General features: G+C 42.3%; 1 protein-coding gene across 1 annotated transcript in view; it reads right to left on the bottom strand.

Annotated features, from left to right (window-relative positions):
• DNAJC15 (DnaJ heat shock protein family (Hsp40) member C15) overlaps window positions 1-21,647 on the bottom strand; it is a gene marked incomplete at its 5' end in the record, with an annotated part of 78,267 nt that extends 56,620 nt beyond the window's left edge. The window contains 2 exons of the mRNA XM_035297977.3: window positions 13,163-13,229; window positions 21,478-21,647. Coding sequence (XP_035153868.3) covers window positions 13,163-13,229; window positions 21,478-21,647 — 237 coding nt within the window. The remainder of the gene's footprint in view (window positions 1-13,162; window positions 13,230-21,477) is intronic.
• Window positions 21,648-21,864: the final 217 nt, after the last annotated feature.

Here is a 21,864-nt window from a genome sequence, read left to right as displayed (position 1 = left end):
GGTCCCTACCCTAGGTGGTATCACAACTTTTTTTTTCAAAACAAACTCTCCCTCTTTTGAACCTGCTGGCTTTCAGCATGGGAGCTGGGGCATTTGAGCCATATTTCCCCATCCTAGTTGACTCTTAATGCATTCCTGCCCTTCTGTTTCACTACCCTTCAACTAAAGATGTTATGGTTGATCCCTGTCCCTCACACAGAAGAGTACCTGCTATATATTGCTTCTCAGCTATTAAATAAGAAGAAACTCTAGCAGTCCTCTCTTATAGTTTTGCTTTCCACAGTTACAATGCAATAATTTATTTCCAGAGAAAGAGAGATCATAGTCACATAACTGTTATTACAGTACACTGTTAATATTATTCCACTGTATTATATTACTGTGGTTAATTTCTTATTGTACCTAATTTATAAATTAAACTTTATCATAATTAAGTATATATAAGAAAAACCATTGTATATGAAGGGTTTGGTACTATAGGAAAAAAATATTGTATATGTAGGGTTCAGTACTATCCACAGTTTCAGGCATCCACTGGTGGTCTTGGAACACATACCCACAGACAAGAGGGGACCTACAGGCAGCAGGATTAAGTAAACATCCACCACGAAAGAACTCAATGTCAGTGTTATGGTCTTAGCTATTTAAATACCACCGCCTGGCTACTTCCCAGCTTACTGCTCCATCGTAATCCTGGGCCACACTTCAAAACTTCCCCCCCCTCACCATGCTATGAACCTCTAGAGAGCAAGACACAGGCTTCATTCACCTTTGCATTCCCAATATATAATAAAGGCTAAATAAAGGCTAGCAGCTGACTGACTGCATGGATGTATGCACGGAGAGACGGTAAGACAGACAGCTGGCCAGCTGGCCGAGTACTCTGCTTCTGGATCACAGATTGCTTCTTAGAAAAGTACAGCTAAAACTGAAGCACAGGTTCGAGGTTAGGCCAAGAAGGGAAACGTGAGGATACAGGTAGAGAACTACGGTTAGATGTTGAATTCTGACTCAGACTCTGCCCTCAACTCACTGTTACCTTATGTCATTGCAATCTAGTCTATGCGTGTGTTGGGAGGCAGGGAACATCTACAAAATATGTTACATATCCATAGAATACGTTAAAAACAGACGAGGCCTGCAGAACACTTTAAATACAGATTAGCCCAGACAACTTGTAAAGTCAACTTCCATCTGTTTAACATTATGGAGTCATTTCAAGATAATAACCATAAACACAGGTAAGCCAAAAAGGGACAAAAATTTCAAAGCCAAAACCAAATTCTAGTTAGAAAATAAGCCACAAAAAATATTTGTAAAAGGCTTCAGCATTTGAAAAGAATTTATTAGGAAGAAAGAACCATAGTAGGCTCTACATCTCTGCTTTGTGGCTCTTGACGGCTGGCACGTATCTCAAGTCTAGTAACGCAGCTTCTGACAACTGTTCTTAAGTCTGAAGCTTCAGATACAGCTGCTCGCAAAGGTTCAGTCTTCTGGATTCTTCAAGGTTCATTCGGGTCTAGGAGTGAAATTCTTTAACTTGTTCATCCCTGCTATTTAATTCACTAGTCCTAAATTTATCTGACTGTCTGTCTGCCTGTCTATTTATTTATTTATTTTAGACGCAATCTCGCTCTGTTGCCCCGGGTGGAGTGGAGTGGCGTGCCCTCGGCTCACTGCAACCTCGGCCTCCTGGGTACAAGCAATTCTCCTGTCTCGGTCTCCCGAGTAGCTAGGACTACAGGCGCATGCCACCACACCTGGCTAATTTTTATATTTTTAGTAGAAACAGGGTTTTACCATATTGGTCAGGCTGGTCTCGAACTCCTGACCTAAGGTGATTCACCTGCCTCGGCCTCCCAAATTGCTGGGATTACAGGTGTGTGCCACCACACCCAGCCACATTTCTCTCTTTCAACTTTAAACTGTATCCTTAGTTCTGTTTTCTAAAACTCTGAGGAAAGGACCTTTTTCACCCAACCAACATCTTTTATCATTTTATTATTGTACTGCATTTTATTAAAATTTTTGGGGCAATGAGTTTCTAAATTCCTGAGTTAAGTTCTGAACGATTTTGCCTACGTCCTCAAATTAGCCTTCCTTTGGTGCCCCCAACCCCTGACTCTACACACTCAATCACACACTTCTCCCCTCAATACATTTACTTGTCCCTTGACAGAAATTTTTCATTTTTGTTTGATGAATTTTTCATTTTTGTTTGATGAAGCAAAAGGACACACAGACTCCTAGGTATGAAACACTGTACTTTTATACAAAAAGATGTTTCTGCTTCATTTTCAATAGTTTCCACAGGATGTTTTGTTGACATTTCCGAGGGTGGTAATATATTAAGTCAACGTGACAGAATCATAGAATTGAAAAAAAAATGACAGGGAACATTAGCCAAAACCCCCATTTTATGATGAAGACACTGAGGACCTGAGAAGTTACCTGACTTGCAAACTGCAGCAACAAGTATCAGTTTCTGCACTGGACTAGAGCACAGGTATTCGAATTCCAGAACAGCTCATGCCTTTAAGCAACAATCTTAAGTCAGTCCCACAATCCCTTTAAAGGATTATAAAAATTACTCACAGGTTTTCCAGTGTGAGCTCACACTCAACAAAACACCCCGTCTGCCCATTCACAAAAAAACGTATAGTTTTGTGCAACTTATTACTAAGCAGGTTTTAAAATTTCCTAGAGAATACAGTGTCACTCTTATTATCTAACGTCAAGCTAGATCCTAGCACCAGTCCTTGGTGTCCTTACTCCTCATAATTCTTTATTTCATGAAATTTTATCTTTGGTCTCCTTCCCCCCAGTTGTATTTTCAATACTCCTATATTTAATATAAAAATTGAATAGTTTGATAAGTACGAACGTGGCATTACTAGTCCTCCTTCAGCTTTTCTTCTAGATGGGGCCACGTGACAATCTGCCTTACCTCCAGTACACAGCCTGTTATTAATGAGAGGTATAACATTTTCACCAACAAGTCTTACAAACTGTCAAAAAATGGTTCAGTGAAAACTCTCCTTATGCTGGGAATGCAAATTGGGACAATGTGTCTTGAGGTTACTTTGATCAGAGGAATCAACAACTCTAAATATACTAATGTCTTTAGGCTCAGTAACTATGATTCAAAAAAATTATCCTAATAATCAGAAAAATCCATAAAAATATTTAAGAAAAAATTCACCGCTGTGTTTTATTTGTGATACAAAATAATGCAAACAATCTGACTACTCAACAATGGGTGAATAATTAAATAAATTAAGGCACATGCAAAATATGAATCAACAATTAAATACATTACTGAGGAACGTTTAGCAACCATACGTCAAGCACAGAATAAAAGCGGGCTACAAAAGAAGAATGTTTTCATTAAAACAAAGTCTTGGGATCATTAGACTAGAATCAAAGAAATATGGTTTGAGTTTTGGCTCCTTGTCAGCCTCACCTGCCCAAGTCACATGCCCTCTGTGTGTTCCTTCATGTGTAAAATGAGGATGATGATTACACTTAATTCCTTGAGTTGGTATGCATTTTTATAAATTAGGGCTACATTACATAAACTAGTATATTTGACACAGGATAAACATTTCACAAACGGTAGCTATCACAATTACTATATAATATTACATAATCGTTTCTTTTTAAAATCGGAGAGAAAAAAATGAAAGCTGTCAAAAAAAGAAAAATCTTAGGAATATCCCACCTGGTGAGATGAGTTTAACAAGTTTTAACTTCAGAAGGCAGAAAAACCCTCTGACCTGTCTACTTTAAAATAAACTTTAAAAATTGAATTCTTCCTGGCATTCTTCAACAAGAGCTAGTCCACGGATCTTTGGTGTCTCTCTTTTTATCCTCGCACTTAAATCTGCGCCCTGATCATAAAAACGATCCCACTGCGTCTCCAGCTGGCCTCCGTCCTATCAAGTACTCCAACAAGCTTTTATTATACCGACTTTGAAGTCTCCAGCAAGAACGCCTCACACTCTCTTTTTCAGCTGTAGCTAGTGCACACCTTATCTGCAACGTTTTGTAGCTTTGCTTATTTATTCTTGCTGGAGAAATCATCCCCTTTAATGAAAGCCACTTTCACTCTCTTAGGGCAACCAGTCTTACGTTAAGGCAGTGGCTGCTACGGCCCTTCTGGACTTGCCACCACAGCACTGTCTGGAGCTGGCTGCGGAGCGGGAGGAACTGGGGGGGCTGCGCATGCAGCTCAGCTTCCAGGAGCAGGGAACAAGCGGAAGGCCCACCACCTACCAAGTTGGCTGGGCAGGAGCCGGTGCCCCCCGGGCACAGCTGCAGCTGCCCAGCCACACTCTCAGGGACCCAGGAAGCCCCCTGTGCCTACAGGCTTTGAAGTGCCTGCTCCCGCTTCTTGGCCTCTCCCCACTCCCAGCATCTACCCCACTGTGGGGCAAAGTTGTGGTTGAGCCCAGGCACTGTCTCAACCCAGCCGGGTGTGCATGCACTCAGGGCGGCCTGCCCCCTGCCCCTTCAGCCCCCTCCAGACTTTGGCCACCGACAAGTCTGAGGGAGGTCTGACGGGACTGAGGGCAGCTTGGTGTGGGCCTGTTGGCTCCCCGCAGCACTGAGAGCCAGGGTGACATGAAGGGCATGCTGATGGCAGTGGGAGGTTGACAGGTTCCTGGGCAGGGAAGGGTGAGTCCCCGGTGGGAACCCTCCTTCAAGCTAGGACCAGTCTAAAGCCTATGGGCCAGGCTGCCAGTTCTGGGTGAAGTCCACCAACTGGAGTGAGAAGTTCATTGATGACCAGTCAGCCAGTTGGATGCTTTTTCCAGGGCTGCCCATGGTCCATTGGCATGGACCAATCAACATGCATTTCCTCCATTCTGAGCACACAAAAACCTGTAGACTCAGCCAGACTCACTCACTTATCAGAATGACCTGTCTGCAGATACGAGCTACCCTCTCTAGGTCTCCTCTCTGTTGAGGGCTGCACTGGGTGTGGTGATGCCACCTAGTAGTCCCAGCTACTCAGGGGGCTGAGGTGGGAGGCGGAAGTTGCAGTGAGCTGAGATTGCATCACTACACTCCAGCCTGCCTGACAATGAGCCCCTGTTGCACTCTCCCAAAAAAAAACCTGAAAAACATTTTGTCCAATCACAGTTAAAAAAAAAAAAAAAGTAAGCCGGGCGCGGTGGCTCACCCCTGTAATCCCAGCACTTTGGGAGGCCGAGGCGGGTGGATCACGAGGTCAAGAGATCGAGACCATCCTGGTCAGCATGGTGAAACACCGTCTCTACTAAAAACAGAAAAATTAGCTGGGCATGGTGGCGCGTGCCTGTAATCCCAGCTACTCAGGAGGCTGAGGCAGGAGAATTGCCTGAACCCAGGAGGCGGAGCTTGCGGTGAGCCAAGATCACGCCATTGCACTCCAGCCTGGGTAACAAGAGCGAAATTCCATCTCAAAAAAAAAAAAAAAGTAACAAAATAAAATGGAATCTGAAAAAGTCTTCAGATAAGAAGGCAGACTTTTAGAATCCAGTTTTTAAAATGTAAAATTAAATTGGTACTCTGCACTGGGCACAGTGGCTTATGTGGCTTATGCAGGAAATCTCAGCACTTTGCGAAGCAGAGGTGGGAGAATCCTTTGAGCCCAGTAGTTCAAGACCAGCCTGGGCAACACAGCAAGACCCCATCTCTACAAAATATAAAAATAAAAAAAGTAGCCAGGCATGATGGCACACTCCTGTGGTCCCAGCATCTTGGGAAGCTGGAGGAGGAGGATCACTTCAGCCCGGGAAACTGCGACCGCAGTGAGCTATGATCACGCCACTGTGTACCAGCCTAGGAGACAGAGCAAGATCCTGTCTCAGAAGAAATAAAAAGTAAGTTCAAAAATAAATTGGCACTTTGAAAAAAAAAATTTACAAATCAATACAGTAATTATTCAAAAACCACATAATACATGAAAAAATCTGTCAGGTACTACATAGTAATGAAGTCCCTGAATTAGACTTTAGCGTCACTGCAGCTAGGCATTCCTGGGGCAGAGGAAGTGCTACTTAAAGTACCATTCCTTTCACCCTTGGTTTCCTCTTCAGTTCTAATGCCTACTATATAAAAGTATTTTATCAGAGTTGGTGATTGTTAAATTCTAGGTATTCCAAAAGGAAGTGAAAATCATTCTCCTGAAGACCACATTCAGTCCTTTAGAGGAATGAATATGCAATAATATTTTACCTTATATACCCAGAGATAGGTTATTTTCTGTTCACCTGACCTGTACTAAGATTCTATAACAAAACTTGAAATACAGTGATAAATGCAGAAGTGTTAATGAGGCTCTTCCTTTCACAATCCCCCCAGCACCCTCCCTCCATTAGCAGTCCCTAACACCAGATATTGAAAAACAAAAATAAAGCCCAAACCAAACACACACAAAAGCGCTTTACTGAAGCTTCAGGGAAAAATTCTACCGTCCCTGATGGACTGAAGGCAGCAGCCACATGTACCAAGACAAGGATCTTTACTCTTACCTCATCAGCTATATAGGGAAAAGATAAAGGAATTGGGGAAGATTTGGGTGGGAGAAGAAAAATGGATTAGGATCCTAAGTTATGACCCAGAATGAAGCTCCCCATGAGATAAAATGTTATATACACAGGTCTCATTGGAGAAACGGGTGATTTTAGGACTGGGGCAGGAAATACACAAAATGAGCCTAGAGTACCACGTAGTACCAGAAAGTAAGAAAGTGCTCAAAAAATCCGCTACAATGTTGAGGGTATGGCAAAAGTACACAAGAGTCAACTGAAAGATCCCAGTGGCCAAAGATGAAACAGGCTGGGCAACACAATAAATTGGATTAGAATCCAAAGCATGAAATTCATATCCATGAAACCAAACTAAATAAGTGACCAGTGGGAGTAAAAGGACACATCTCCCAGGCAGAATTCCAAATAAGCTGACAGACCACGCTACACTCAAGAATGGAGAGCTTAACTCTCTACTCCTTAAATGTGGGCTGCACAAAGTGACTTTCTGTCAAAAAGTACAGTATGCAAATTAACTCACAAACACTACCGCATCAGATTAGATCAACATCAATTGCAAAGCATGTTTATAGTACCTACACTTCATGTGACCTGATGAAAATGGCACTTCACCTTTTTCTTTTCTGCTTCTACTTCACAGAATTTTTTTTTTTTTTTTTTGAGACGGGAGTTTTGCTCTTGTCACCCAGGCTGGAGTGCAATGGCACGAACTCAGCTCGACGCAACCTCTGCCTCCAGATTCAAGCGATTCTCCTGCCTCAGTCTCCTGAGTAGCTGGGATTACAGGCACGCGCCACCACGCCCATCTAATTTTTGTATTTTCAGTAGAGATGGAGTTTCACCATGTTGACCAGGCTGGTCTCAAACTCCTGACCTCAGGTGATCCACCCGCCTCGGCACCCCAAAGTGCTGGGATTACAGGCATGAGCCACCACACCCAGCCCGGCACCTCACCTTTCTGATCTTCCTCCCAAAAACCTCCAATCCCAGTCCAAGCACGAGGACAACATCTAAGAAATTCCAGTAGAGAAGTATTCCACAAAATACCTAACCAGTATACGTCAAACCTGTCACGGTCATAAAAAATAAGGCAAGTCTGAAAAACTCTCACAGCCACGAGAAGCCAAAAGAAACATGAAAACTAAATTAATGTGGTGTACCTGGCTGAGATCCTGGAACAGAAAAAGGACATCAACTAAAAAGCATGAGAATCTGAATAAAATATGACTCAGGTTAATGATAATGTATCAATATTGGTTTGCTGTTATTTTTTTCCCAGTAGGGTCTCGCTCTGTCACCCAGGCTGGAGTGCAGTGGTATGATCATAGTTCACTACAACCTTGAACTCCTGGGCTTAACTGATCCTACCACCTCAGCCTCACAAAAAACTAAAACTACCGGCATGTCCTGCCATAAGTGACTAAGTTTTAAAATTTTCTGTAGAAATGGGGTCTCGCTATATTGTCTTGATATGATTTGGAGCTGTGTCCCTGACCAAATCTCACTTTCAATCGTAATCCCCAATGTTGGAGGTGGGGCCTGGTGGGAGGTGACGGGATCCCGGAGGCAATCTCTCAGGAGCAGTTTAGCACCAGCCCCTTGATGCTATTCTTGTGATAGCGAATTCATGTTAGATCAGGTTGTCCGGAGTATGCAGCACCTGCCCTCTGTCTTCCTCATGCTCTGGCCATGTGAAGTGGTGGCTCCCACTTTGTCTTCTGCCACAATTGCAAGTTTTGTAAGTTCTCTCCAGATGCTGAGCAAATGCCGGCATCACGCTTCCTGTACGACCTATGGAACTGTGAGCCAATTAAATCTCTCTTCTTTATAAATTACCCAGTCTTGAAGGCTAACAGTACTTACTTCATTTTGTTGCTGTTGTTGAGACAGAGTCTTGCTCTGTCGCCCAGGCTAGAGTACAGTTGCACCATCTGGGCTCACTGTAGCCTCCACCTCCTGGGTTCAAGGGATTCTCCTGCCTCAGCCTCCTGAGTAGCTGGGACTACAGGCATGTGCCACCACACCCAGCTAATTTTTGTATTTTTTAGTAGAGATGGGGTTTCCACCATATTGACCAGGATGGTCTAAAACTCCTGGCCTCAAGTAATCTGCTCACCTTGGCCTCCCTAGGTGCCAGGATTACAAGTATGAGCCACCACGCCTGGCAACAGTATTTATTTCATCTCTAATAGCATGGAAATAATATTCGGAGGACTTAAGACAGTGCAAATGATATTCCACAAAATAATACTCTATTTCCCTTACACTGTGGGTTAAACTGACTTCTGTGGGTTAAGGGAACACGTAATATTTCAAAAAGTGTTTTCTAACACTGCTTTTAGGAGGCTGCTTTCAAATTTCTAAGGGGAATTCAAATTACTTTACAACTGAAAACAGATGTGTTGGTCCCAGGCCTATCTGCATTCACCAATCAATTCCTTGGCTATTTTCTATTCTGTTAGAATAGCTACATCCTACAGGCTCTTGTGTCAGCTGGCTCCCAGCAGAGTCAGACCAATGGGATGCAATGGTGAGAGACTGGACAGTGAAAACAGGGAAGAAACCAGGGTATTACCGCCCCTTCCTCTCCATCTTTAGCAGCAGTGGCTCCAGCTCCCCCTACAGACATCCACGGTTTCAATTAACAGTGGTTTTGAAAACACTAACTCCTCCCTTTGGCCCTAAAGCCCTAGGAGCGCTATTGGTTCCTCACTGTTCCCAGTCTCTGGATTGCTTCACCATCCTGTTTTGTTTTCCCACAACTCCAATAGCTATGAAAGCAATGCCTTGAATGACATTTCCCTTGTTTTATATTATATAAGTTATATGTTAGAACTTGAGTGACACAATTAGCAAAGTTGAAGGGGAAAGAGAAACAAAGAGAATATTCTGATTAGGAGCACAGAGGCAAGAAAGCAGAGTACCTCTGGGATTCACCTGCTTCTCAAATGTGTGACCTTGCACAAATTACTTCAGTGCTTTAAGCCTCAGTTTATTCATCTGTAAGTAGGGGATTTTATAATATTCATAGTATCTGTAGCTCCTAGGGTTACTCTATAGACTAAGTGAATTCACGCATTGGAGACATTAGCATAAGCCCGGCACAAAACGTTTCCGCTCTCACTGCTATTACTGCTGCTATCATCTCCTCCCCTATACTCCCAGAGTACTACCCACTGCAGTGCATTTTCAGCTGGGCTTGTCCTCTTCTACAGGACCTCCGCTGCGGAGGAGTTGCCAGGCTAGGAGTCTAGGCTTAGTTTCTACCTTTCTTAAGCAATGCCCTGGGCTTCATTCTCCTGAAGGCCCCCACTGATCACACAACTCCTACAAAACTCACTGCCTACAAATTTGGTCCACATTCCTTACTCTGCCATTTGGAGTTATCTACAGTTGTAACCCAACCCACCTTTCCTTATTTTTCTTCCTTGATATAACCCACATTTTAGAAAACTTGTTTTTTCCTTTCTGGTTTCTTTTGAAAACTCAAACGTCTGGTAATAATGGTTTATCCCAATGATCTGCCTCCTTTAGAAAAGCAAGTACTCTCTCATTTTGCTACAATCATCACTCACACAATACAATACCATTTAATCCAGTCATCCCCTCACTCATTTGTGCTACCTGCCCGGCCCCCTTAAGCATGTGAATTTCCTACCTCTGCCTAAGATTTTATCTTTTTAACTTAGCTCATATGCTTCCCTTTCTTCATTCCCTTTTCTCAATGTTCAGCTCATTCAACTCATTCACTAACTTTTCACAAAGTTTTCTCTGATTTTCCAAACAAGAAACAATGGATCATTCCTATGAAATCAAGCATTGTATCCATATATCTCTCTATGACACCTATGCTTTAGTCTTTCATTCTCTTACCCTTGAAAAGACATTTACTAAGTATCTGTAACCTACCCCGTTCTGTGCTTGGCCCTACAAGTCATTCTCAAAAGTGAATCAGACAGGACTTCCACTGCTGGGGAGTTCCCAGTTTAGGAGTCTAGGTTTAGTTTCTGGTCAAATCCTTTGAGGAGAAAATGCATATTTGATTTATCTTTGTATCCACTATAGCACTTACCCTCAGAACCTCGCCTAGTAACATGCAACTCCATAAAGAAAGTAGCACATGGATGAATAAATGAACGAATGAACAGAAAAATGATAGCACTTAGGAGTCTGTCTTTAATTGGGCATTAAAATTTGATCCAAATTTGCCTCGTAGAGCAACTGTGTTTGTAAATAGAGTTTTACTGGAACATAGCCACATCTGCTTATTGTCTGCGTGTTCACCCCACAACAGCGTGGTTGTGACAGAGGTGATGCGGTCTGCAGAGCCTGAAATGTTTACTATCTCACGCTGTACAAATTAAGTCTGCTGTCCTCTGCCCTTGAGGGTGGCAGTCCCGGTGTATTTATATCTTCCCCATGCACATTTAGCTTATAGCTTCCACATATTTGCTGTTACCCAAAAATCTACTGAAGTGAATTTAATTGACAAATTTTAAAAACAGAACCTATTTCTAAGTTGAAGACTGCCTGTGTTATTGGAGATATTAATAAGCAATGATCAGAACTTGAAAAAGCACATGAGAAGTCAGAGAGTTACACCTACTCAGATTACACACGTATTTATTAGACACTTACATTTCAGGCTCTCTTGACTATTACAGAAGTCAAAGAGACATAGTCTCATTTACCTTATTCTTCTATATAATTCCCTAATCTACTTATCTCCATGCTAGTTGTTTCATTCCTTGATTTCATGAGTCAACAAAAATTTATGGAGCAGAGCAACCATGTGCCTGGTACTATGCTGGGAACTGAGAGAATGAGTATCCTTGGAGGGGTGTGGGGAAAAAAAAAAAAAAAAAAAAAGAGTATCCTTAACACTTCATTCCTGTCTATACAGAATATCTAATTTTAGTTAAAAGGGCATATTTCAAAAAGAAGAAGAAACATTTAAATAATCCAGCAAATCAACAAATGGGCCATGTCAGGTATCTGTTACCACTACGTGGTTTCAAATATCCACTAGAAAACCAAAATAACAACAAAAATAAAAAAGCAGTAAAATTAAACGTTCCACTAATATGAATCAAAAAATTTCTGAAAACAGCCAGGTGCGGTGGCTCACATCTGTAATCCCAGCACTTTGGGAGGCCAAGGTGGGCGGATCACCCAAGGTCAGGAGTTCAAGACCAGCCTAGCCAACATGGTGAAACCCCCATCTCTACCAAAAATACAAAAAATTAGCTAGGTGTGGTGGCAGGTGCCTGTAATCCCAGCTACTTGGGAGGCTGAAGCAGGAGAATCGCTTGAACCCAGAAGACAGAGGTTTCTGTGAGCCGAGATCATGCCATTGCACTCCAGCCTGAGCGACAGAGTGAGACTCTGTCTCAAAAAACAACAAAAAAATTCTGAAAACTGAGGAAACAGCTCACTCCATCATAGCTGCTACAGCTGAAAAAAAAAAAGGCATCAAAATTGTTTACAAATTCCCTAAGGTATTTTATTCTTCCAAAACAACATAAACAGGAAGTAACTTTTTAGTTAAATATAAATTGCTTGAAAGTGCTATAAATGCGAAAACTTCTATCTTGAGACTGAATATCTGAGTCCAAGAAAAACAATAGTTGTACCAGAGGGAAATTGAGAAGAAAAAAAATTATTCTTCCTCTTACAAGAGGGGAGGTAGCTGTGATGGAGAGAGGAAAGACGAGACTATTCACTCATTCAACAAGCACTTACTTAGCGTTTACCATATGAATATATAAACACTTATCTGGCACACGCCAGGACTTATGCTAAGTTCTGGGGAAAGAGCAGGGAGCACGACAGACACGGACTCTTGCTCTCCCTTAGAGGCGAACATGTAAGAGGACCCAGCAAGGAAAAAACAAAGGTGTCAATATGATATTAAAGCCAAATATCCATGTTTACTTATTAAGTTGCTCAATAATATCAGAATGACTATCATGTGCCAATTACAATGCCAATCACAGATACAGATCAAAGTGTTTTCCCTGAGGACTTCACACCATAGGTCCCTATACAAATATAAATAATTTTGATGTCTCCTAATAAACTATATAATAAAAATGTGTTCAACTTCCTAAGGAAACACACACCATGAAATAGTTTTCTTCTATTAGAGAAGGGGAACTGGGGTCAGGGACGGCTTCACATTGTGAAGCCTTTTAAAAAGGCTTTTAAAAAATGTGAAGGATGTGTCTTTTAAAAAATGCATAGGAATTAGCCAGGAAAAGAATTTCGGACAGAAGAGAAGGCCCTAGTAAAGTCACAGAACCATAAAATTCCATGAGGGAATCTCCATGTAACTACAGTATAGGGTACAGTGCAATGCAGGGGATGGGAAATGTGGCTGGATACATCACTTGAGGATAAGTACTTCAAGGGTCCTGTATTAGATCCTGAGAAAGGTTTAGATCGTGGTAAACTCATAAAAAGGGACGGTATCATTAACAAGCCTGGATTGCAGAAAAATAACTGATGGCAGTGTGAAGTTTAGAACCAGGAACAAAGAGACCTGTTTTTAAAGGTGATCACTACAGGCCAGAGGAGAGACAATAAGAGAAGAGCAAAGGAAGGGACAGCAATAAAAAAAAACTTACAAATGAGGCAAAGTGACTGATGAACCGAATGGTGGAGGTGAAGGAGAAAGTGGAGTCGATGATGGCACTAGTCAAGAAAGGGGAAAGAAAAGGAGAGTCAGCGTGCTCAGGGAGGACTGTAATGAGCTACATTTTAAATAAGCTGAATTTTGCGTTTTTGCGTATGGTACTCATTGGTAGACATCTGGAAATTCTTACTGACTCCATTCACTGAAAGAAAAGTTCTCATTTCTTCCCATTCAAAAATAACATTCATTCATTCAACGATTTCTTTTTGCAATGCTCACCACATATCAGGCACCATTATAAATGCTAGAAATATATACCACAGGACAAATAAAGTCCTGGTCCATGAAACTTAACCTTCTAGCCTCTTACTATAGAAAAAACAGTGAGAAAGACTCAGTTAGGCTGCATGCAGTGGCTCACACCTGTAATCCCAGCACTTTGGAAGGCTGAGGCAGGCGGATCATTTGAGGTCAGAAGTTTGAGACCAGCCTGGCCGACACAGGGAAACCCCATCTCTACTGAAAACACAAAAATGAGGTGGGCAAGGTGGTGGGGTACCTGTGGTCCCAGCTACTTGGGAGGGTGAGGCTGGAGAATCACATGAACCTGGGAGGCAGAGGCTGCTGTGAACCAAGATCCCACCACTGCACTCCAGCCTGGGCAACAGAGTGAGATTCTATCTCAAAAAAAAGTCAGCTGGGCATGGTGGCTCCTGCCTGTAATCCCAGCACTTTGAGAGGCCAAGGCAGGTGGATCACGAGGTCAGGAGTTCAAGACCAGCCTGGCCAAAATGGTGAAGCCCTGTCTCTATTCAAAAGTATAAAAATTAGCTGGGTGTGGTGGCAGGCCCCTGTCATCCCAGCTACTTGGAAGGCTGAGGCCAGAGAATCGCTTGCCTAAGTGGGAGAGGTGGCAATAAGCTGAGATCGTGCCACTACAGTACACTCTAGCATGGCTGACAGAATGAGACTCTGTCTCAAAAAAAAAAAAAAAAGTTAAAAATATAGGTATACAGTAAATAATCCATGTGATTACCAATGTAAGCTTCAAAGTATTATTAAAATATGTTTTAAATCATGTTATAATTGCAAAATAATTACAGCCTTATTGTATTTTTGGTAATGAATAAATGCTTGATAATCTGTGTGTTTGACCGGCCTTAGTTTTCATGTATCAGGACTGCTTATAATGAAACATATATGTGTGTAGTTTTTTTTTACATATTACACTATCCTAAGAATGACAAGAGTTGTGGAGGTGGGAGGAGGGAGAACCTCAGGAAGAACAGCTAACGCACACTAGGCTTGATATCTAGGTGACAGGGTGATCTGTGCAGCGCACCATCACAGCACACTTTTACCTTATAACAAACCCACGTATCTACGACATGTAACCCTGAACTTAAAAACTGAAGAAAAATAAAATAACAGGAGTTACAATTTTCAGGAAAGTAATGGAAGCTAAAAGACTACCACTTCATACAAACTGAGTTTTGTTCAAACTACCTTAAAATGTGATAATACTCTCTTTTTAACTTAAAAGTTTCTTTTCTACTTTTCCATGTGAACCAGCTTTGCTAGAGCAAAGTTTGATCACAACTTTTTACTATTAAACCATTAATTGTAAAATGCTATTTTATTCACGATACTACATATTTTGCCAAATTATTTCAATCTCCTAAACAGGCTAATGAACATTAGTTCTTAGTTTCTAATGGGAAGTTTACCTAAGAAAAAGTCATTTAAAGATAAAAAAAACTCAAAAGCTAGCAGAAGATGAGAAATAACTAAGATCAGAGCAGAACTGAAAGAGATAGACACAAAAAAACCCTTCAAAAAAAAAATCAATAAATCCAGGAGCTGGTTTTTTGAAAAGATCAACAAAATAGACCGCTAGCCAGATTAATAAAAAAGAAAAGGGGGCCGGGCACGGTGGCTCAAGCCTGTAATCCCAGCACTTTGGGAGGCCGAGGCGGGTGGATCACAAGGTCACAAGATCGAGACCATCCTGGTCAACAGGGTGAAACTCCGTCTCTACTAAAAATTCAAAAATTAGCTGGGCACGGTGGCGCATGCCTGTAATCCCAGCTACTCAGGAGGCTGAGGCAGGAGAATTGGTTGAACTCAGGAAGTGGAGGTTGCGGTGAGCCGAGATCCCGCCGTTGCACTCCAGCCTGGGAAACTCCATCTCAAAACAAAAGAAAAAAGAAAAGGGAGAAGAATCAAATAGATGCAATGAAAAACGATAAAGGAGAGATTACCACTGATTGCACAGAATGCAAACTACCATCAGAGATTACTGCAAACAACTCTATACACATAAACCAGTAAACCTGGAAGAAATAGATAAATTCCTGGACACTTGCACGCTCCCAAGACTAAGCCAGGAAGAAGTTGAAACCCTGAACAGACCAATAACAAGGGCTGAAGTTGAGGCAGCAATTACTAGCCTACCAACAAAAAAAAGTCCAGGTCGACATGGGTTCACAGCTGAATTCCACCAGATGTACAAAGAGGAGCTGGTACCATTCCTTTTGAAACTGCTCCAAACAATACAAAAAAGAGGGAATCTTTCCCAAGTATTTTATGAGACCAACATCATCCTGATATCAAAACCCAGCAGAGACTCGACAAAAAAAAAAGACTTCAGGCCAATATCCATGATGAAAACAGATGCAAAAATCTTCAATAAGATATTGGCAAACCGACTGCAACAGCACATCAAAAAGCTTATCCATCACAATCAAGTAGGCTTCATCCCAGGGATGCAATGCTGGCTCAACATATGCAAATCTATAAATGTAATCCACCACATAAACAGAATTCAAAGACAAAAATTACATGATTATCTCAATAGATGCAGAGAAGGTCTTTGACAAAATTCAACAGCTCTTTATGCTAAAAACTCTCAATAAACTAGGTATCAACAGAACATATCTCAAAATAATAAAAGCTATTTAGGACAAACCCACAGCCAGTATCATACTGAATGGGCAAAAACTGGAAGCATTCCCTTTGAAATAAGGCACAAGACAAGGATGTCCTCTCTCATCACTCCTATTCAATATAGTATTGGAAGTTCTAGCCAGACCAATCAGGCAAGAAAAAGAAATAAAGGGTATTCAATTAGCAAAGGAGGAAGTCAAATTGTCTCTATCTGCAGACAACTTGATTGAATATTTAGAAGACCCCATCGTTTGAGCTCAAAATCCTCTTAAACTGATAAGCAACTTCAGCAAAGTCTCAGGATACGAAATCATTGTGCAGAAATCACAAGCATTCCCGTACACCAATAACAGACTAACAGAGAGCCAAATCAAGAGCGAACTCCCATTCGCAAATTGTGACAAATAGAATATAATACATAGGAATACAACTAACAAAGAATGTAAAGGACCTCTTCAAGGAGAACTAGAAACCACTGCTCAAAGAAATAAGAGAGGACACAAACAATGGAAAAACATTCCATGTTCATGGTTAGGAATAATCAATATTGTGAAAATGGCCATACTGCCCAAAGTAATTAAGGTTCGATGCTATCCCCATCAAGCTACCTGTGACCCTCTTCACAGAACTGGAAGAAAACCACCTTAAACTTCATACAGAACCAAAAGAGAGCCTGCATAGCCAAGGCAATCCTAAGCAAAAAGAACAAAGCTGGAGGTATCAAGCTATCTGACTTCAAACTATACTACAAGGCTACGGTAATCAAAACAGCATGGTACTGGTACCACAACAGAAACATAGACCAACGGAACAGAACAGAGGCCTTGGAGACAATGTCACACAACTACAACCATCTGATCTTTGACAAACCTCACAAAAACAAGCAATAGGAAAGGATTCCCTGTTTGATAAATGATGTTGGGAAAATTGGCTAGCCATGTGCAGAAAGCAGAAACTGGACCCCTTCCTGACACCTTACACTAAAATTAACTCCAGATGGATTAAAGACTTAAACCTAAGACCTAACACCATTAAAAACCCTAGAAGAAAATCTAGGCAAAACCATTCAGGACATAGATACAGGCAAAGAATTCAGGACTAAAACACCAAAGTATTGGCAACAAAAGCCAAAATAGACAAATGGGATCTAACTAAACTCCAGAGCTTCTGTACAGCAAAAGAAACAACTATTAGAGTGAACCAGCAACTGACAGAATGGGAAAAAATTTTTCTAATCTACCCATCTGACAAAGGACTAATATCCAGAATCTACAAAGAACTAAACCAGATTTACAAGAAAAATACAAACCCATTCAAAAATGGGAGAAGGATATGAACAGACACTTTTCAAAAGACGACATCTATGAGACCAACAAACATGAAAAAATGCTCATCATCACTGGTCATTAGAGAAATGAAAATCAAAACCACATTGAGATACCATCTCATGCCAGTTAGAATGGCGATCATTAAAGAATCTGGAAGCAACAGATGCTGGAGAGGATGTGGAGAAATAGGAACACTTCTACACTGCTGGTGGGAGTGTCAATTAGTTCAATCATTGTGGAAGACAGTGTGGCGATTCCTCAAGGACCTAGAAATAGAAATTCCATTTGACCCAGCAATCCCATTACTGGGTATATAGCCAAAGGATTATAAATAATTCTATTCTAAAGACACATGCACACGTATGTTCATTGCAGCACTGTTTACAACAGCAAAGGCCTGGAACCAACCCAAATGCCCATCGATGATAGACTGGACAAGGAAAATATAGGACACATACACCATGGAATACTATGCAGCCATAAAAAACAATGAGTTCGTGTCCTTCATAGGAACATGGATGAATCTGGAAACCATCATTCTCAGCAAACTGACACAAGAACAAAATCAAACACTGCATGTTCTCACTCATAGGCAGGTGTTGAACAACGAGAGCACATGGACACAGGGATGGGAGCATCCCACACTGGGGTCTATTGGGGGGGCTAGGGGAGAGGGATGACATGGGGAGAAATGCCAGATATAGGTGACGGCAGGATGGAGGCAGCAAACCATATTGCCATGTATGTACCTATGCAACAGTCCTGCATGATCTGCACATGTACCCCAGAACCTAAAGTACAATAAATAAATAAATAAGATATATTTATTTCTTTTTGATTTTTCGTTTATAGACAAGGGTCTCATTATATTGCCCAGGCAGGGTCACGAGCCCCTGGGCTCACAGGATTCTCCCGCCTGACCTTCCAAATTGCTGGAATTACAGGCATGAACCACCATGCTGAGCCCAACAAGACATATTTCATAAACCTGAAAATGAATTACATTTTTAAAATATAGTATGAAAGGTTTTTTTTAACTTATTGATAAACATTATTTTCTATTTTCAGTAAGATTGCCAAATATGCCCCACACCTCGGCCATTTTTTCCTTTCCTAATACTTAACATTGTCAGCTTCTCATTGCTTTCAGTATTTCAAGTTTCCTAAAGTTATTATCAACAATCTTATCTTCGGCCTCATTATTGGTCATTGCCTGGACCAATAATTCCCACAAGAAGCAGAACAACCCCTCAGGCGCATTCTGAAAATACATGAGGCCCTGTTTGGTTGCATAATAATTTGAATAGGGGGGAGGGTATCCGGTTGATAGGCGACTATTGATCCTAGAAGTCCTAAAATACATGAGGCAATCCTGTATAACAAAGAACTGTTTGCATCCCTCAATTTTAAAAGATGCCACTGGACATTAAGTAGGTGAAAAGTTTATGATAATCTTAGTCCGGAACGTTATAATATATAAATATTATTACACTGTTTTAGTATAGACTGAATTTTCCACAAGTGCAGCTGCCATGTAATTTGAGGGAGATTCCACTGTTTTGTTCAAATTTTTACCAGAAATTGTTTGCCATTTGAGGAAAATAAGTTTGTAAAGGACAATGGTGCTTCTGCTATTTGAAAAGCCAATATATTACATTTGATGATCCGCACTGGTAGCTGTCATATACACAGTGATTCTATGAATTGGTGCAACGTGCCAGCAACTAATAACTACTTCAGTATGTGTTCCAATGTAGTAATGTTTAAGTATTTACATACTTAAACTGTCGACATGTTTAACATGTTTGGTTTTTGTTTTTTGTTTTTTTTGAGATGGAGTCTCACTCTTGTCGCCCAGGCTAGAGTGCAGTGGTGTAACCTCGGCTCACTGCAACCTCTGCCCCCTGGGTTCAAGCAATTCTGCCTCAGCCTCCCAAGCAGCTGGGATTACAGACGTGTGCTGCCATGCCTAGATAATTTTTGTATTTTCAGTAGAGATGGGGTTTCATCCTGTTGGCCAGGCTGGTCTCAAACTCCTAATCTCAGGTGATCCTCCCTCCTTGGCTTCCCAAAGTGTTGGCATGAGCCACTGCACATAGCCTGTAGACATGTTATTTTCTAATAAAACATTTCACCTTTATGCCTCAATTAAAGCATTATATTGATTACTAAAAGTTATGTTTAGGGGTATATTTTATTGTCTATGAATCTTCCTTCAGGATTTCAGGATGTTATAGGAGACAGTTTAAGAATCACTGGCCTACACTTTAGCCTTCATGTACCTGCACTATTAAAGATGTTTCCTAGCTGATATGCCGGATTCTGTAAACTCTTTCCTCTTCCAATTAAAAACACCTATAGACCTGAAAATCACCAATACTAGTTCTATCTTCCAACTACCACACCTCCCAACTACCTTGAACGTCTGATACTGGGATTTTTACAACTCTCCACAAAAGGACTATCTCTACCTAATCTTTTTTTTTTTTGAGATGGAGTTTCGCTCTTATTACCCAGGCTGGAGTGCAATGGCGCGATCTCAACTCACCACAACCTCCGCCTCCTGGGTTCAGGCAATTCTCCTGCCTCAGCCTCCTGAGTAGCTGGGATTACAGGTACGCGCCACCATACCCAGCTAATTTTTTGTATTTTTAGTAAAGACAAGGTTTCACCATGTTGACCAGGATGGTCTCAATTTGTTGACCTCGTGATCCACCCGCCTCGGCCTCCCAAAGTGCTGGGATTACAGGCTTGAGCCACTGCGCCCGGCCTCTATCTAATCTTGTTCAGCTATGTCATACACTGAACACTACCCAGAAATCCTTATTTCTAAGGAGTCAGCAAGTCATAGTGGAAAAAGTGTAGCATTTGGAATAATTGATCTGCCACTTACCAGGGATGATCCTGAACAAGTTACTTAGAATTTTCTAAATCTCTATTGCCCCATTTATTTTTGTCTTCGCTGGAGACAGGGCCTGGCTCTGTCTCCCAGGCTGAAGTGCAGTGGCGAAATCATAGCTCATTATAACCTCAAATTCCTGGGCTCAAGTAATCCTCCAGACCCAGCCTCCCAAGTAGCTACAAACACAGGCTCATACTACCACACCCAACTAAACTACTATTTTTTATTTTTTGTACCGATGGGGTCTCTTATGTTGCCCAGGCTAGCCTCCAACTTCTGGCCTCAAGTTATCCTCCTGCCTGGGCCTCCTAAAGTGCTGGGATTACAGGCCCGAGCCATTTTTTATACTGAATGTTGAAATATTATCAGGCAACTGTGCCTGTATCAGGCTAAAGAAAATACATTGTTAAAATTAAATCCACCCGTTTCTCTTCACTTAACATGGCTACAGAAAACACATTGTTAAAATTAAATCCACCAGTTTCTCTTCACTTAACATGGCTACAGAAAACATACATGGGCCACAGTAAAAATACATATGTGGGACGCTTACTTTTCCCAGCTCTCCAGTTCATCCTGAATACACCACTTGCTGTTTCCAACTGGGCCCTGTTTCTGTGCCTGAGACTTTGGAGAGACTACTCTTGGGTGTTCAAACACTTTTTCTCCTTCTCTTTGCTGAGTGATCTGCTTGTATTCATTCAGATCTCAATTTTCTTTTTTCTGTGACGGAGTTTCCGCTCTTGTTGCCCAGGCTAGAGTGCAATGGCGTCATCTGGGCTCACTGCAACCTCCACCTCCCAGGTTCAAGCGATTCTCCAGTCCCAGCCTCCCGAGTAGCTGGGATCACAGGCGCCCACCACCACGCTCGGCTAATTTTCTGTATTTTTAGTAGAGACGGGGTTTCACCGTGTTTCCCAGGCTGGTCTCGAACTCCAGAGCTCCGGCAATCCACCCGCCTCCGCCTCCCAAAGTGCCAGGATTACAGGCGGGAACCACCACGCCCGGCCGAGATCTTAATTTTTAACCACGGCTTTCTCCAAGAAGCGTCCCTGCTCCCACCGCGTCCCCTGCAAGACGGGGGCAGGGCCTCCCTCGAGAAAGGAAATCCCCACGCAGCGCTCGTCCTACCGTATTTCTCCGTTTCGTGCGCAGACAAGACTGGAGGCTCCCTGAGGACACGGCCTCAGAACTGCTCCGTCCTCCACACCCAGTCGTCGAGGCCGAGCACAGCGCGGTCTCTCCGCTGAACAAGGAGCGGGGGACACAGACGGCGGAGCGAATGCGGGGAGCACAAAGGTTCAAGGGGGAGGCGCTGGGAGGCTGAAGCGGAAACTAGGGGGGCCCCGGAGGAGGAGACCCGGGCAGCCCGGAGTCAGGGAGGGGCGGGGGACTCAGCAGTCCATGGGGGTCCAGGTCGGCGTCGGGACGTTTGGCGAGGGCGGCAAGTACTCAGCGTAGCGCCACCCGTCGCCGACAGGGGCGACGACACCACGGGCAGCCACGGCGGTGCCGCCG

This window comes from Callithrix jacchus, chromosome 5 (genome assembly GCF_049354715.1).
Source record: "Callithrix jacchus isolate 240 chromosome 5, calJac240_pri, whole genome shotgun sequence".
Classification (NCBI taxonomy): Eukaryota; Metazoa; Chordata; class Mammalia; order Primates; family Cebidae; genus Callithrix; species Callithrix jacchus.
The sequence above is the reverse complement of the archived record's forward strand: the minus strand, read 5'-3'. Positions and strand labels throughout refer to the sequence as shown.